This window comes from Amia ocellicauda, chromosome 2 (genome assembly GCF_036373705.1).
Source record: "Amia ocellicauda isolate fAmiCal2 chromosome 2, fAmiCal2.hap1, whole genome shotgun sequence".
NCBI lineage: Eukaryota > Metazoa > Chordata > Actinopteri > Amiiformes > Amiidae > Amia > Amia ocellicauda.
Genome location: NC_089851.1, coordinates 30,726,790 through 30,745,201, shown reverse-complemented (window position 1 = coordinate 30,745,201; position 18,412 = coordinate 30,726,790). Strand labels below are relative to the sequence as shown.

The following is an 18,412-nucleotide window of genomic DNA, read 5'->3' as shown; positions in this document are numbered from 1 at the left end:
ATACACACACACACACAATGCAGCCAAGCAGACGAAGAACCCTGATGCACCTGCAATAATATACAAATTAGATAAAATACTAATATTACATTAATAACAATAATAATGTATATAACATGGCAAACAGTTAAACACAATATGATACTGTATTCACAGCTGGAGCTCTGCCCGCTGCTATGAACAGTGATGCTGTTGTTGCTGAATGACTACAAATCCCAGACTGCGCGGAACCGGGTCACATGACCTGCGGCGTGGTCAGCTGGGCTGCTCAGCACGGACACGATTTGTAATAGTTTAAACTTTTTCTAATATGTGATGTCTTCTGAAACAGCACACGATCATTAAAACGACAGTTTACTTGCATTTGTTCTATTGCATGCATTTGATGCACGTCTGGTCGCAGTGAATAGGCGGTGCTAAGCCTCACAGGAAACATGGCGCTGGAAAGAAGTGACAAAGTGCAGTGTCCCGTGTGCTTAAACGACTTCGAGGAGGCGTCCATCAACGCGCACCTGGACAGCTGTCTGACCGCCGGGGATAAAGAGCAGGATGACACTAATTCACACGACAGCACGCCGCCTCCCAAGAAAAGCCGCCTGTCGAGTGAAGCCGCAGCCGGCGGAGACATGATGCCCAGCAGCGGAGATCATCTGCCGGCAGTGAATACCGTGTTTTCCGTGTTTCAGAACAGCAAGAAGAAAACGGCCAGCGCAAGTGAAGCGGCGGCCTTCTTCCCCAGGAAACAGCGAGCCTTTGCGGCTAACAGCGGGGCAGAGCTGGTTATGAAGAACAGCAAGACTACAAACGGGTCTGCTGTCGACGGGGACGATACAGCGGCTGTCAGCCCCTGTCCCGGCGGGCCTGCGGACTCGACCCAGGCGCGGCGGGCTGTCAGTGTATGCTCGCTGGACCAGGGCAGGCCCTTGGCGGAACGCATGAGACCGGGCTCTCTGCAGGAGTACTTCGGCCAGAGTAAAGTGCTGGGAGAAAGCACGCTTCTCCGGTCCCTGCTGGAGTCGCAGGAGATCCCCTCGCTCATTTTGTGGGGACCGCCGGGATGTGGCAAGGTAGGCTCCGCACACCCGGAGTTATAGATGGTTATTTATTTACTGCAGTCCAGTCATCGCTGCTTTTGTTTAGTTCAGTGTTGTTGTTGTTGTTGTTGTTGTTGTTGTTGTTGACGTTTTTTCGCGCGTAAACGCTGCCCGCAGTACAGCCAATCACTGCGCAGAACAGGCCGGCGCTGTATGACGTACACGGACACCTGCATAAACACGCACCTCTTCACACATGCGCAAGAGCGGACACAAGCTCTACAGCTACAGCACTGCTGCAATGGTGTGTTGGTTTAGCTCTCGACACAATACATACACTCACCTACAGGATTATTAGGAACACCATACTAATACTGTGTTTGACCCCCTTTCGCCTTCAGAACTGCCTTAATTCTACGTGGCATTGATTCAACAAGGTGCTGAAAGCATTCTTTAGAAATGTTGTCCATATTGATAGGATAGCATCTTGCAGTTGATGGAGATTTGTGGGATGCACATCCAGGGCACGAAGGTCCCGTTCCACCACATCCCAAAGATGCTCTATTGGGTTGAGATCTGGTGACTGTGGGGGCCAGTTTAGTACAGTGAACTCATTGTCATGTTCAAGAAACCAATTTGAAATGATTCGACCTTTGTGACATGGTGCATTATCCTGCTAGAAGTAGCCATCAGAGGATGGGTACATGGTGGTCATAAAGGGATGGACGTGGTCAGAAACAATGCTCAGGTAGGCCGTGGCATTTAAACGATGCCCAATTGGCACTAAGGGGCCTAAAGTGTGCCAAGAAAACATCCCCCACACCATTACACCACCACCACCAGCCTGCACAGTGGTAACAAGGCATGATGGATCCATGTTCTCATTCTGTTTACGCCAAATTCTGACTCTACCATCTGAATGTCTCAACAGAAATCGAGACTCATCAGACCAGGCAACATTTTTCCAGTCTTCAACTGTCCAATTTTGGTGAGCTTGTGCAAATTGTAGCCTCTTTTTCCTATTTGTAGTGGAGATGAGTGGTACCCGGTGGGGTCTTGTGCTGTTGTAGCCCATCCGCCTCAAGGTTGTACGTGTTGTGGCTTCACAAATGCTTTGCTGCATACCTCGGTTGTAACGAGTGGTTATTTCAGTCAAAGTTGCTCTTCTATCAGCTTGAATCAGTCGGCCCATTCTCCTCTGACCTCTAGCATCAACAAGGCATTTTCGCCCACAGGACTGCCGCATACTGGATGTTTTTCCCTTTTCACACCATTCTTTGTAAACCCTAGAAATGGTTGTGTGTGAAAATCCCAGTAACTGAGCAGATTGTGAAATACTCAGACCGGCCCGTGTGGCACCAACAACCATGCCACGCTCAAAATTGCTTAAATCACCTTTCTTTCCCATTCAGACATTCAGTTTGGAGTTCAGGAGATTGTCTTGACCAGGACCACACCCCTAAAGGCATTGAAGCAACTGCCATGTGATTGGTTGGTTAGATAATTGCATTAATGAGACATTGAACAGGTGTTCCTAATAATCCTTTAGGTGAGTGTATATTGTATTGTATATATTTTTTTATTCTTTAAGTCAGGCAAGGGGAAATGCAAGCAGTAAGCATGATTTATAAATAGGAAATCAATGCATGTTGCAGAAACCATCATTGTATGCATGTAGGCAATGCATGTTTTTATATTTTATTCACTGTTACTATTTAAATACGTTTGACAATTAATTGAAGTACCTATCTATATTCCATGAGCTTTATGTCATAGGCTGGTTAAAAATATTGCATTTTTGACTGCTGTTATGGATACATCGGATATGTTTTGAGGCTGAAAAGCATGTTTGTCCTGGGTGTCACCCTAGCTGTCCTAAAAGCCAGGGATTTCCACATTCTGGAGCAAACCCAGCTAGCCCAGTCTTTCCTGTGCTGGAATAGAGCCTGTCGTTGACAGGAGTGGACTGGGTACAAAAGATCCTGCAGCTGCTGAAGCTTGACCTATTTTTATACATGTCCTTATTATACAGGGGCTTTTCTGGATTCTTACAATAGAGAGGCTTAGATGGAAGCCCCAAACATACTTTTATATTTGATGTATTAATTAATTTATTTATTTCTGCTTTGTGAGTTGCAGTCTTCTCACGTTTTCAGTTCCACCCAAACCTTAAGAAAATTCCAAGCTCTTTCTTCCACCCACTAATCCAGTTTGACATTGTGTTATCTTTATTTTTTGTGCATTATAAACAAATGCACAACGTAACAAGCACTGCTGATTGTGGTTTGTACTTTGATATTGACTTTATTTTCTGCCTGCTTTTATGTCCATCTTTGTGAACTCCCTGTCATTTAATCCTTCTCTCCTTTCCATGGTAAATGATGGGCACAGGTGGCCACAATTAGCTTTGTACAGCAGCCTGAAAAGTGGAAGAATAACATCACACAGCTGGGTTTATCTGTGCTGCAGGAGGAATTCTGCTCTTAAGTGTGTTGCGTTTCTTGCTATGCAGAGATTCCTCGGCCTGCGGGATGCCTGTCATTGCGAAAAGGGTCAGCGTTGAGTGCCTGCATTTGCCGCCAAAACATGACACTGCTCTTGTCTGGGTATTGGGTTTCATTAGAGCCCTTTCAGTAGTTTATTGGATGGTATGAAAGATTTACAAGTCTGAATTGATTTATTAGGGCCATCTTGTAAAATAAATACAACAATAAATAAAAGTTAATATTATTCTCAGTGTAGCCTTAAAATCCTCTCAAAAGTCAACACATAGGCGATGTAATTAACACAACACAATGTAATTAATGGCACCTGTTGTTGTCACTGAGAATTACATGTGTTGACTTGAGGCTACACTGAGAATACTATTCCTTAATAGGAGAGAAAGGAGGTTGATTCTTAAATGTTAATAAACAAATGTTGTTTCTGTTCCACTGTAAAGATATGTGCGTCTAATCCTTAAGTGTGTGATTTTATGATAAGTTAATTGGTCATATGAAAGATGACTGCTATTGCTTAAGAGACTAACTTTCACGCAGCTTTGTACTCTAGCTCAAACTGCATGGGATAATATCTCTAAATACAATTAGAGACACCTTTCACACGACCTGTAAACGTACAGTATACAGTACAAGTCAATTGTAATGTGAATGTAAACTTGTGTGAATTAGAAGGAGCATGATATGATGCACATGAGAGTGTAATGCTATTTGTTTAAATATTCAGAAGTTTAATCTAATTACAAACGCCATTGAGTACAGGTGTTACATTTTTTTTATTTGTACATTTTAATACAAAGTTTAATTTTAATTACCCTAGTTTTGTAAGATATTTAAATATTTTATCTTTTAGATGCACATAATTTTATATTTAAAGCTGAAGGCACACAATGCTGTAATAAAACAATGGAATGATGGGATGCAATTGTAATTTTATAAATTGATTTGCAGAAGGAGTTGCGTTGAAGGAATTCATGTACAGGGGAATTTAATTGGTGCAGTCTATATGAATTTAATTAATTGGTCCCTATTGTAAGAATTGAATTGAAGAAAATGACGTGAATGTTTATGCATTTAATGAAGAGAAACTAAAATATAAAATAAGCTCTAGGTAAGTGAATGAAAACACTGGCCATGTTTTTAATACAGGTAACTGTTTCACTTTTACTGTATTATCTCTCTCTCCGTTTAATCCGGTGTTTGCTTAAAGATGTTCAGTTTTATTCATGTTATGCATCATATGTTTAAAACTAGCTGTCCATAGGACATTGTGCAGTGAAGCTAAATGTGCTTGCTAAACCTTTCATTTAACTAATCCTTTAATTTAACTCAATAATACAAGTATTTTGTTTTTCTCCAAACCTGAAGGTGTCATACTTGAACTGCAGTAGCCTTCTCATTTCATAAAAGTAAAACCAAAGTATGTCTTTCACTTCCCCCACTGTGGATTGTAAAAGCAGAAATGTTTTCACTTGATTTTTACTTATGACACTCTGTGGTATAGGCTGTTCCAGAACTAGCCAATTCAGAATACTTTCAACAAATATTTTGTTATGTATGTCTTTATTTAGTTTTCCCCCATTAATGGTTTATCTTCCCTATAACAAGACACTGATCTTTCTCTCTAATGCTTTAATCTTTTCTCATTTTCTTACAGACAACCCTGGCTCACATTATTGCAAGTGGCAGCAAAAAGAGAAACACTGTCCGGTTCGTCACTCTGTCTGCCACGAGCACGTCCACGAACGAGGTGCGAGAGGCAATTAAACATGCGCAGAATGAGCTGCGACTCTTTAAAAGGAAGACCATCCTGTTTATCGATGAGATCCACCGGTTCAACAAATTGCAGCAGGTACAGTCATCTCCTAACAGAGCCAGCCAGAACCGGCGTCTCCCTCAGGAGACAAAGAAACAAATGATGGCATGTAACACATGTCGTTCATACAACTCTAATCCCTGAAAAATAGGTCTTAATAAAGTAGAATTAATCCCCTTATTTTTTTAATCTAATTTCCTTTTTTCAAATTAATACATAGCTCCTGTTAAATCGGAAAATCACTATACCAGTAAGATTGTCAGTGAAAGACGGCTTTGCATGTGTATTATTTGTTGATAGACTTGGTATCGTGGCAACGGCTTCACGTACTTAGTAGCCCGAGTCTGGTTATTAATGGCACTTTAACAGTCTGTCCACACTTATCTGTCATGAAAGTGAATACCCTGAAATATACAGACGTAAATATTACTGTTTTGGAGCTCAGAAAGATGTTCCCTTAACACAATATTAACAAATGTATTATAAAAAATAAAGCCCACTCAGTGCATTGAGTGTAGTGTCTTCACATAATTGGATACTGAGACAATCAACATAGAAAATGGAAATAACAGTTGTGGTTGGTTAAAAGACTTCCCTGCCACAACGCCAAGTTATTCAAACTGCTATCTCCAGAAAAAGAGACGCCTATAATTAGAGGTGCATTTATGTAAACTGACCCTTGGCTGGGCTGATTTGAAGACTGGCTAAGTAGAAAGTTGTAACTTTAGATGTCTCGGATCTAATTTCTTCCTCTAAAGAACAATGTAGAACAGCTATCCGTGCACTTTATACATTTCTCTTGTATTCCTTTCACAATAGTATATTCTCTCCTCACAGTCAGAAACGAAAGCATTTGATAATCCCTGAACAACTAGATTTTACAGTAATATATGGATTCGGCAAGTATTGGTTTTCTAGACTTTTGGTTTTATTGTGGCATTCATTCAACACTGAATGTCTGTGATTGTCTGCATTTGGATTCAAATAATAAAATGTACAGTCTGTGTCACAGTTCAGGGTCTCTCTCCTCTCCAGTTAGATGAACTACATTCTAAGGAGTGCTTGTATGCCTTAAAACAAAGTATTTTGAATGACCACCTGTGAACACTATTAAAGAAATGGCACTCGTGCTCAGTCCCAGTCCGCAGGGAAAGAGGTGCTAAAATGTAAAGCCCCACTGTTATCCATAGGCAAGAATCGCCAAATGTAGAGGGATGTAAGACACGCCAGAGCAAGCGCAGACTTACCCAGGGGTTCTCTGCATATCTGCGATGCTGAACACCTTCTTTTCCTTGCCTCCCATCTCGTAGGACACGTTCCTCCCTCACGTCGAGTGCGGCACGATCACCCTGATTGGGGCCACAACGGAGAACCCTTCCTTTCAGGTGAACGCAGCCCTGCTGAGCCGCTGCCGTGTCATCGTCCTGGAGAAGCTCTCGGTGGAAGCGATGGAGGCTATTCTGCTGCGGGCAGTGGGCTTGCTGGGGATAAGAGTGCTGGGGCAGGAGGAGGACGGCGCTGACTCGGAGGCCGGCGGTGGCAGCTCTGAGTAAGTGCCAGGAGAATGCAGCTTGTTATCACTGAGCGTTTGCAATCCCCAAAGGCCATGTGTTGCCGGGAGAGCCCAGCATGGAGACGACCCTCTGGAATGCCTGCCCAGCCATAGGTCAGCATCAAGCCAAGCTACCTGAGGGCTCAGATTTATTTATAGCTTAAGTGGGTTACAACGGGGGAAGAATGCCTGGGGCTGGTATTTCAATTAGTTTTTTTTTTTTTTTTTTTCTCTGTGATGTCAGTGGACATGCTTCCCTTTGAACGTGATGCTCTGAAAATCGTTTTAATTCATGGATGTTACTCGTAACAAAGTGTAGCGGAGATGTATTAACCATGGGACTTGGAAACGTTTCCTTATTGATTCTTGGGAATTGTTTAATTCAATTTAATCTCTGAAATGTTTATGTCCTTATTGTCTGCCTCACTTAATAGAGGAAAAGGCCTTTTATTTTGGCCTCAGTGTTCATTTGTCAGGCCTTCTGAATTCCCTTCTAATTTTCTGAATTTTATCATTGTTCAGTTTTCTTTGGATTTATTTAACTTCTTGTATTTATTTTTTAAATGATCACTACATATTCAGTATAACCTATTTGTTCTTGTGGATATGGCATTGTTAACACCGCAGTTCTGGGTCCATAAATCAGTTGAGTTTGTGTTTTAGACATTTAATGGGGTCTCAGTCTGAAAGAAAGAAGCAACTAGTAGAGCAGCTGACATTCCTTGCCTGGCATGCCACTTGGTTGATTAGAGGTCATGCAGGCAGCACATGATAAAATACTTGTGTCTTCCAATCTGAGGGCAGAGATAAAGCAGGAAAAGTCTCTTCCACTTTGGGTGACCTGGCTGACATACATCTGTCTTCAGTGTTTGAAATAATTTAAACCCAATGGGTTCCCAGTGTCTGGTGATGGAGGGCCAGTTGGGTTGCATGGGATGAGGGGCCACAGTAGAAAATGAACCACCAATGAAAATGAAATCTGTCCCAAATCATACCTTTTTATTTTCTATACATGTCAGTTAGGAAACAGTTATGAACTTTAATTGTTTTTTTATTTCCCCCAAAAAATGCCATATGCAATTTGTAACAGAAAATGTTCTGAAAGTGTAAAAATATAGTAAAGGTTCAGAAAAGGGGTGGCTGAAGGTTGGCCTTTGGGGGCCGCACAAAACATCCTAGAGGGCTGCATTTGGCCCCCGGGCTGCACTTTGGGAACCCCTGATTTAAACAACCAAACAGTAACAGCTTCTTAATAATGAAAAATACTTGCATATCGTCAACGTTAAGGTTGTATACCAAGCATTACATCGGAAATAAACCTGTTTCCAGAGTCTGGTCTAAATATTCTAAATGTATTTGTATTCACTTGGGAAAAACCTCTTGAGGATGCACTGTTACACATTATACCACATTAGCAGTTTTAGTCTCTAAAGTGCAATTAAAAGTGAAGTATTTTTTGACAATACCATTGAAAAAATTGTCACTTTATTTAACAATAAGTACTATGTTTGATTGAAACCGGTCAAAGATGTTAAACCGCAGCAGATTAATATTAAGTTTATAAGACCAGACTGATGTAGTATCATTATAGAAATTCATGGCAACAAAACATAACACTAAAAAACATAACACTTTCCACACAGCATCAGCGAACGCAATGTTCTGGCTGTACTGGACTATGATCAGGTTTTCATGGGCTTTTACTTGTCAAGTGCAACCAGAGCAAGATGCATAGTTTTAAAATGACGAGCGGAATTTGGCTAACAGGCTATCGTTGGCTCCAAACTGGGCAGTGCTAGGGCGATGTTTCCGTTGCGACGCTTCTTTCCATTCTTTCTAAATCTCTTCCAGTGCACTCCTGGTACTCGCAACCTCCTCTGTCATAGGAGCTGACTCGTAAAAAAGTCACATCATATGCTTGATGTATGTTTATATCTAATTGCCATCGTTAATTGACTTGTGTGCTGTACTGTACTTCAGTGCTCAATGATTAGTTCTAAAAACACCAACATAATGAATTAAAATGCACTAATTAGATTTCTGTTTAAGATACGTTGTTGTATTTATTTGAATGCTGGTCAATTCATAGGAGTTGAATACCATTTGTAATGCAGAGACTCTTACCCTTCAAGGCTAGTTATTTAACAAAATCCAGAAGTAGCTGTAGGGTTTCACCATAGCAGTGATTTGTTTATCAATTAATAATTATTTTTGCTCTATGGTTTACTTTTATAGATGAATAGTTATACTTGTTTCTTAGAACTATTTAGTTTGTTTGTGTGCAGGCATTTACATCCACACACACACGCGTATATAAAATGTCTGGAAGCTATAGTTTTTTTTTTTTTGGTGTAACGAATATGATATGAATACTAGAATATTACTCGACAAATCAAAATATATCTTCATAAAAAATGTTAAGCAGTGGCCCACAATTATTACAACGAAAAAAGCATTTACAAAGCAACTTCATACATTTATCTGAATAAATCCTAGGCTCATATCAAGTGCATACATAATGCAAGAACATTATTTTGTGTGCATTTTGTGGCATGTGTGCTGGAATCTATTTCAGTCAGCACTAATGTATACTATTTTCATGTGGCATGAGTCACGCCATGCCATGATTCAGTAGGAGACGCCCCCCATTATTACCACAGACCTGTTATAGAAACTACAGCTTGTTCGTTATGAGGGGCGATCTTAATTGTCCAATATAGTTATCGCCATTCTCGACTACAGTGGTGACAACCCACGTCTTTTGCTTTTGATTATGGTAATGGCAACATCAAATAAATTACTGCAAAGCTTTGTTACCCTTATGTACAATAGACGCGTTTCTTTCATATTTGCAATTTGTACAGTCCGTTATGCACTGCAGTGGCAAACTGTTTGCTTGTGTGAGAGAGACATTCTCTAGATGGCATACCGCTACTGATAAAAGCACAGCGAGGCATTCATCCTCAGGGGGAGGCAATCATTATTTCATAAGTCTTCTCTGTGTCAGGCCAGATTGGTTTAAGAGTAGGTTAAAGACCGATCCATACCAGGAAAAAATGTTTTTCTTTTTAACTGTTAGTGTCCCAACTAGGAATCTGACAAGTGTGTTGTTATTTCTGACTATACTTGAATCTCTGTTTTAGTAGTGTTTCTGTTTATGATTTGTAACTAAGCAAAGGCTGCCTGGTCACAGATATTTAATATGTTCTGAAATCATAGTTATGCTGGCCTGTTTGGAGGAGATTCAACCCTTCCATTTTAGAGCTGAGTGTTTAAACACACAGGCTAATGGAGAACAGCGATGAGAGTCACTTTACCTGGAATGCTCCCAAGGTGTAGCCATTTACTTGCATATCTTTTAGTAGGTTTAAAAGATTGCATTACCATAACACAACACAAGCTTTGAAATGCACTGATTACCGACTTTAGTGAGTGAAAAAGGGCGCCCTGCTTCAGCAATGGAAACTTAATGGTATGAAGATGATGTTTAATTAAAAGTTTTTCTGGCTACAGTGTTTTGCCACCTGGCTGTCTTAGTCTGCCAGTCAGTTTGGCCAAATAATGAGTCTTAAAACATTATGGTGAGGCTCCGTATTAGTTAATTATAATGTGTATTGGCTATATAGTGATTTGTCCAGCAGTATATGCATACAAGTGTTGGAAGGATTTCGCCCTCCGTGGTTTTGTTCTTCTTGTGTTATCGGGCAGGAGAAGGGCCTACAGCTTTCTGGTTTCCTGGCCCTTGCTGATGTGGCTGCTTTAAATTCCCTTTTTTGTTTCAACACGCAAGTAATTCTAGGCTTAAAAATATATTCTTGAACTCCCATTAGTGCATTAACTTACCCACTGGAGTGTGATGAAAGTAGAGACGGGGAAATGTGTGGTGCCAAAGAAAAATATCTTGTTTTCATATGATACTGAAATATTCAGTTAAGTAGTTAGGACAGGAGTCCCCTTTTTATAGCTCCCTTTGGTGCTTGGATTTAATTTCATGCCCCACATGGAACCAAGCCTAGGTTCTTTCACCATCCTGGTTAACTTCTCTTGTAATTCTCCACCACTGACTGGCCTGTCCATCTCCGACTGTTTAGAGCTCAAATTTAACTAGCCTCACACAATAAGACACATTTACAGTCCTGTGCAACCACATGACATTATATTTGTTTTATCTTGACAATTACACAGTTGGAAATTATTATATAATGCATGCACAGTTTTTTTTATTTTTTTATTTGCAATTTAAATTTTACACCATCGTTTCCCTGTTTTGCAGGCCAAAGATATTAATTGAACAGAAAGCTCTGAGCACCATAGCCCACCTGTGCGACGGTGATGCCAGAACTGGGCTAAACGGATTACAACTTGCAGTACAGGCAAGAATCGGCGCAGCCAAACTAGGCTCCATGCAGCCCAGTGAAGCCACGCAAGACATTATAGTTAATGAAGACCATGTCAAAGAGGGACTCCAACGATCCCACATATTGTACGACAGGGCTGGTAAGTCACACTAACAAGTGTGTTAATTTTAACTAAGTTAAGGCCAGTGTTGTTCTGTTTAACCTCAGATAAAACTTCCTTTTAAAATTTTGTATTTGTAAAAGAGTTTTGTTTATTTCTGTCTGTGTGATGCCTATTTTAAGCAGCACCTAACCAGCAAATAATACTTTTATAATGGTCCTACATGAAGAAGACCAGGGTCCAAAGTTTGTGTGTTCTATTTATTGTTTATCTACTATTGAAAACCATTTAAAATTTCCATTACCTCTGTGAAAGTTTCACATTTCATTATCCGAGGGACCTACACTGGAATCAGCAGTTACTCTTCCTTTGATTTATATTATATATTAATTTAGCTGCCGTCTTTATCCAAGGCATCAGCTAGCAGGAATAGCTCTGGGGTTCATTTGTGAATCACTTAGCAGCTGTTAATCTACAGGTCGGAATGGGTTTGCTGTTGTGGTTTCGAATGCCAGGGCTGAGTTAATGCAGCCCATGTCGTGTCCAGTGTCGTCCTCGTTTCCCGCGCTCCGACGCCATTTGCACGCTTCAGAAAAAAGTGGTGTCTCAACGGAGGAGCCGCCGTCCTCCGTCTCTTTCTCCTCTGTCAGAGACCACCTGACGCCTCTGCCCGGGCCCCGACAAGAGCCCAGCTGTCACAGTTATTAGTGGGAGCTCAACTTGAAAGCCAGCGAGAGATTGCACTGTGCTCCCATTGTTTGTGTTGGACCGACACAGCGAGACGGCTAGAGGATTCTCCGAATTGAAGCCATCAGGAATAGTAATGTCAACATGCTGGGTGCTTTAGATGTTGCAGAAGGGCGTAATGGCTTATTAGTGGTGCGGGGCCGGCATCCGAAACATCAAGCGCATGAGAGGCTTAGCTGAAGAATGTAACGGTATAGGAATTAAGTTGCGTTGTCAAGAGGTTGTTTGAAATTAAAAGCAATGTTAAAGAGGTACTTATGAAACCTTACCTCCAACAGGGAGATGATGCTTCTGGATACCATTTTTTTTAATTTATTTTTTAATCTTAAATCTCTGATAAGATATGGTCTAATGCAGAGCTGAAAAACAATGTCTGCTATTAATAGGAGGTAACACTGGGAAATGTCTTCCTTACACAGCTGTGCATCAGAATGAGTTCTGTGCTTTCAAGTAGCTTGCTATTGTTAACAAAACATTACTCAAGTGTCCCTGTCAGTGAAGTCTCTAGGGGGTTTCCTTATCTGACATGCCTCAAACAATGATTTACACAGACCGACTGAGCCATTTGGCACTCAATGCATTACTTGATTATGAGTAAACAAAAAATTATTTAATTGAGTCAATTTTGAGGCAAATATTACTACTCGGAGCACGGACAGTCACTGAGTGGCAAAACAACCATTACATAATAAAGTCTGTCTCCATTGAAGAATTTGACCAAAGTGTTCCCAATCCAAAGAACAAGGTCATGGGATGCTTTTATACTTGACAAGCCTTTACCATAAGTGTGACTCATGACATTTTTCAGCAACCTAGTGTCCGACTGAATACCATGAATGAATCCTGTTCCCATGTATGTCCATGTGTTAGGTGAGGAGCATTACAACTGCATTTCTGCTCTGCACAAGTCCATGAGGGGTTCCCATGAGAACGCTGCCCTCTACTGGCTGGGGCGCATGCTGGAGGGAGGGGAGGACCCTCTGTATGTGGCTAGAAGACTCGTGAGGTTTGCAAGTGAAGATGTAGGTAAGGAACAAGTGTGTAGGAAAAATAGTTTGTAGTGGCCACTGTAATGGACACACTCATTTACCCGTAGAGCTCAATTCAATTAGAATAAATCAGACTTGCATGTTTCCCATCACACACTTCTTTATAAGAATACTAAACACCCTTAAGAGGGTTTGATAGGTGTGGTGGAAAATTACTCTAGCAGTGATCAGAAGAGTCCCAACACTAATCAGTGGGCTGTTCGCTCCAGTGTCCTCCCCTGTATTTGGCCTGGTGTACTTCTAAACCTCAGATGTGACTTCACTGATCAAAGGCCAATCTTACTTTATCAGCCAATATCAGTGAATATATTCTAAATACAATTGGTTTACTTTGGGGGGGGAATAAAATGCGTAGACTATTGTGTTTTTTTTAAATACTATTGGAAGCTGAAACAACATTCTCTTGGAGTTAAAGATTTGTGATACATGGAATTCAATGTTTATTTTCTGGCAAAAAGATTGGCATAATAAGCCATTGCAGTGGTAGGTGGTGAAATTGACCTATTCTCTGCATTCAACATGAATAACCTGTAAGACTTGAAATACAGTTTGGTCTTCTTTTTTAAATGTAGTGTTTTTACAATAGCGCCTGTAATAACATTGTGTAATTCTAAATGCAAGATTGGCAGTGGAGTTTGAGGAGTGTCTGGTGTGCAGGAGAAGAGAGAACCTGAAGAAAAGAGTCCACAGGATTGGATCAATATCAGATTTTTAATCTGCTAAAATAGTATTGGATGGTTCCATTAGAGACCATTACAGTAAACTGTGGTTTTATACAGTGATATGTTGCCTTACTCCATTTTTGAAATAATATTAAATCGATTTTGATTATCTCCATTTACGTTTAATAGCCTTCCATTGCTAGAAAATAGTTTCAGTAGTGCTGTAGGTATCTTATGCTATGTGGCATGAGCATGTGGAGTAGCCATTTTCCAGATCAATTAATGTGAGTGGAGTTTGAGTGCTTTCTTGCATAAATGTTTACGGGATTCTTTCTCTTTGACAGGACTGTCAGACCCACTGGCCCTAACTCAAGCTGTTTCTGCTTTTCAAGCATGTCATTTTATTGGGATGCCTGAGTGTGAGGTAAATTAAAATTAACTGAACCTGAATACTCACTTGCTGCTGCAACAGAACCCTAAAAAAACGTTGCTGCTGATACTGTTGAATCTAAATTGAAAACAAATGTATAATAGTAATTCCCCTCAAGCAATAATTCCCCTCACAAGGTTTACTTTGATTGTATCACTTCCTTTTAAAAACCTCAGCTTCTCAAGAATTCTGTTGTTGGTGATCACAGTCAAACTGTCCCCAAATTCCCTCTTTGTGAATTTAACAAATTAAGAAAGAGATGGACAATGTATTTTCAGATTTATTATTTTTATTTTTTTAAGCGTCTTAACCTACTCTCTTTTATAAATGATGTTCCTACCTTATAAAATGTTTATTATCAGATTTCAGGAAAAAAATGTTGGATGATTGTCAAGCACTTCCAAGGATCAGAAATCGTAGGAAAGTCGCAATTCTAATGAGGAGCATCAGATTCCATATTAAATTAACTCGTACAAATTATGTATTTATTAATTCTGACTTGTTCTCTTGACTTGCTCTGGCTTGTTTAACTCTGGCAGTGCTCACTCCTGACAGTGTTTCTCTCGCGTCTCTCTCCAGGTGATTTTGGCTCAGTGTGCAGTATACCTCGCCAGGGCTCCTAAATCTATTGAGATTTACAAAGCCTATGACAGCGTTAAGGCTTGCCTCCGCAATCACAAAGGTCCTCTGCCCTCTGTGCCCCTGCACCTCCGCAATGCCCCCACCAAGCTTATGAAGAGCTTGGACTATGGCAAAGGCTACAAATACAACCCTGCATTCAGTGGCCCAGTGGAGCAGGAGTACCTGCCAGACGAGCTGAGAGGTGTCAATTTCTTTAACTGGACACCCAGTGATGTGTAGCCCAGCCGTAGATCAATTACCTAGCATGAGATAAGGGCATTTCATCAGTGTTTTGAAGAATATCTGTTTAGTTCAAGGCCAAAAATTACTGTAACTTTCAATAGTGCTGCATTTCATTGTAAATGGTTACTCGTGTTGGATGCTATCCGGTCCTTTACAGCACACAGCTTTGTTAACTGTATGCTGGCCAGGAGTGTAATTGTGCAGTGAAAAATTTAGACACCATTAAAAATCCTCTTGCAATAATTCATGTCAAAACACAACTAATGAATTGTAAACTTAAATCATTTTTGACCAATGAGTCTCTTTTAGTAAAATATGTATTCAAAGGTGAAGCATTGTGTTCCTCTAGCTTTACCAGAGTTAGGGTACAGCCAAATAACCAATAATAACAAACATAAAATGGCACAAAACACACTCCCAAATTTTAAATACATAGCTGGTCAACTCTACATTTAAAAACATGAAAAAGCATCTGATGTGTCCGCCACACTTAACTGTTAACAGTTAACTGTCCTAGAGATGCAACTCTGGCCTAAATGTTTTTCTAACATCATTATTGTTAAATAAATACAAATACTCATGTAACCTTTAGTTTATACATATTACAATTTTCCACACTTATGCTGCATTTTAAAGTTATATTTTGCAAATGTTATATGAAGCAATTGCATACTACAGTCTAACAAGAGCTAAGACGACATAACTCTGACTTGATTTGTTGTAACTACAGTTATGGCAATCCAATAAAGTATGTCTATTTTTGTCCATAAACTTTCTCTAACATATGCAATGCAAACATGTTTGACATTTTTTGCAATATTTTTAGGATTTGCAACTTTTGTGCAGTGAAGCTACAGTAAATTGCAACAACTTTATTGTGGATTGTATGAACAACCGCAGTCATTTTTACCTAGTTTTATCGAACTATTGCTGTGAGCAGCTGTGGAGTTCTGTTCTTTAAGTTCACCTTGTTCATTGCAAAGGGTTTTGTTACAAAGTTCAACCCTATAGTACTACCAAAATGCATCCATATGAATGGCTGTGTTGGAAAAGTATCTTAACAAGTTGATAGTTTGTTCTGTTTAATTCATTTATTTTCTGACTGGTTCTAAGGATTCTGACTTGCCTTCAACCTTAAATATTCATATGCAACTCTTCTATAAATTGATACTCCACAGAAATGAGTCTGTCTTTTCTCCATTGGAGTTATTGTTGTGAATTTCAAAATGAAGCTCTCTATAAGTTTTGTGTTTGTTTGTTTGTTTGTTTTTTGTTATTGTTCTCTGATTTAATTTCAATTGCTCTTCTCTTTAGCAATATACGATGCTTTATATTAAAGATAAAAAGGAGCTTTCTTTTGTTTACATGAATGTAGAATATAATGTACTGTGCACTGTGATTCACTGATTTCAGAATATTTTGATTTGTATAATAAATATTTGCTAATTAAAAGTTCTGTTTTGTTTTTATACAATAACATATACTGGTCTGTGTTTTTAGTTATTTTTAGAAAACTTATATGGAGTTTTAATTTAACACTCATTAAATTATTGCAAACTGAATTCTGTAATAAACAAATTGGTGATAAATTGTTCAGTACCATATGTTTTAGATGTGTATATGTATATATATTTACACACACACCTACACCTGTGTTTTGTTACTGCTATTTCCACAGTTACATATGGAACCCTATAGGTGACACTACAGAAATCTATGTTCATCTTAATAAAAACATTTCAACACCTCTAGGTTGAAAGTGAAGAAAATTAAAATAATTCAGAGATTCCAAAAGTATTGTGAAGTGCAATTTGATTTTAACCACCTTCATTGAAAATGACATGCATGTACAGCTTATGCTACAATGTAAAATATGATGATACAATTGAAGTTACAAGAACATTTAAAAATGTACTTCTGTTTGAAGCAACACTCTGATTTCAAAAATATTTGAAAGTTTAAAACTTTAATCATGAAACCAACAAGTTGAAGGCCATATATTCCCGCTGTCTCGACCAGACTACACAGAGTTACCTCGTCTCCCCATACATCCCCTCCAGACCACTGTGGTGCCAAAAGACTAACTCTGCCTCCTCTCCACTCCCCTAATTGGTGGAACGACCTTCCCACGGAAGTCAAAACAGCAGAGTCCTTGACCTCCTTCCGGTGCTTACTCAAGACACATCTTTTCAGACTCTACTTGTAATTTTGTCATTTGTTCTCTTGTAAGATTGCACTTATACAATGTTTTGTCATACTCTTGCCTTTGCATTACTAGCACTTGTATTGTTTATTGTGATTTCCTTTATTTTGACGCTCCCTTTCCCTTAACTCTTAACTTTGACTTAACATCTTGTCTGCACTTACCAGCTTTTACAATCTAGGATGCAAGACCTTATATATTGTTTACTGTATATCTCATATACACTTGTGTAAATTTGAATTTGTAAAATGTATTATGCCTTGAACTGCACTGTATTATTGCACTTTGTATTGCTCTTATATTTTGTGAGTTGCCCTGGACAAGGGCGTCTGATAAGAAATAAATAATATTCATTAAAAAAAATTAAAGACTTCTATATCTTTACATTTGTATGCTTGAGAGGGTGTTCCTAAGCAAACTTTGTACCAAGAGGTCTCTATTTCACAGACCACTCCCTAGACTAACTAGGGCCATTATGCCTCTGAATCTAGTTAAGTGCATACATTGATCAAGAGGATTGACTGGATTTGGTTACAGGGCTGATAATTGTGTAATATTCAAACAAGTTTACGAGTCACAGTAACCTTTGTACAGAAGAGGTATATAATTGTGGTAAATGATTCCAGTTGGTTTTATGGGTCTGTTGAAATCACCAGTATCTTGGGAGAAGCTCACAAACTGATCCACATTCAAAAAAATACCCTTAATTAATGGGATGGACTAGGATGACCCAGTTATTGAAAATGGATAGACGAATGACTGATGAATCTAATGACTTTTTGCATTGTTTAGAAAGGAGATATCAAACTAAAGGGGAAAACATAATGATATGATATGCCTAGCTGACAAAACCCAGGAAAATGCAAATGTCAAGACAACCAAATGTCTATTCTTTACCTTGAGAACTCATTAATTATGTAAACCTAGTATTTCTCAACTGCACATTTTGTATACTTCAGAGCTCAGAGAAAATGTCCTTAATGGCTACAGTGATAGATGGGGGGGGGGGGGGGTCACTTGTAAGAGGTCACAACATTTCAAATGAAAAAAAACAAAGCATCTCTTCAGAGCAGTGCCTCTTCTCAGTGAACTCTTCTAT

General features: G+C 39.4%; 2 protein-coding genes across 2 annotated transcripts in view; one reads left to right on the top strand and one right to left on the bottom strand.

The window, feature by feature from the left end:
- Positions 1-6,732, bottom strand: part of mylk4a (myosin light chain kinase family, member 4a) — a 44,538-nt gene extending 37,806 nt beyond the window's left edge. The window contains exon 1 of the mRNA XM_066722667.1: positions 6,596-6,732. Coding sequence (XP_066578764.1) covers positions 6,596-6,651 — 56 coding nt within the window. The 5' untranslated portion in view covers positions 6,652-6,732. The remainder of the gene's footprint in view (positions 1-6,595) is intronic.
- wrnip1 (WRN helicase interacting protein 1) lies at positions 6-17,663 on the top strand. Its single transcript, XM_066722680.1, has 7 exons — positions 6-1,067; positions 5,190-5,384; positions 6,659-6,897; positions 11,174-11,397; positions 12,976-13,131; positions 14,161-14,240; positions 14,826-17,663. Exons 1-7 carry the CDS (start codon positions 435-437, stop codon positions 15,105-15,107), a joined length of 1,809 nt encoding a protein of 602 aa, XP_066578777.1. The 5' UTR covers positions 6-434; the 3' UTR covers positions 15,108-17,663.
- Positions 17,664-18,412: the final 749 nt, after the last annotated feature.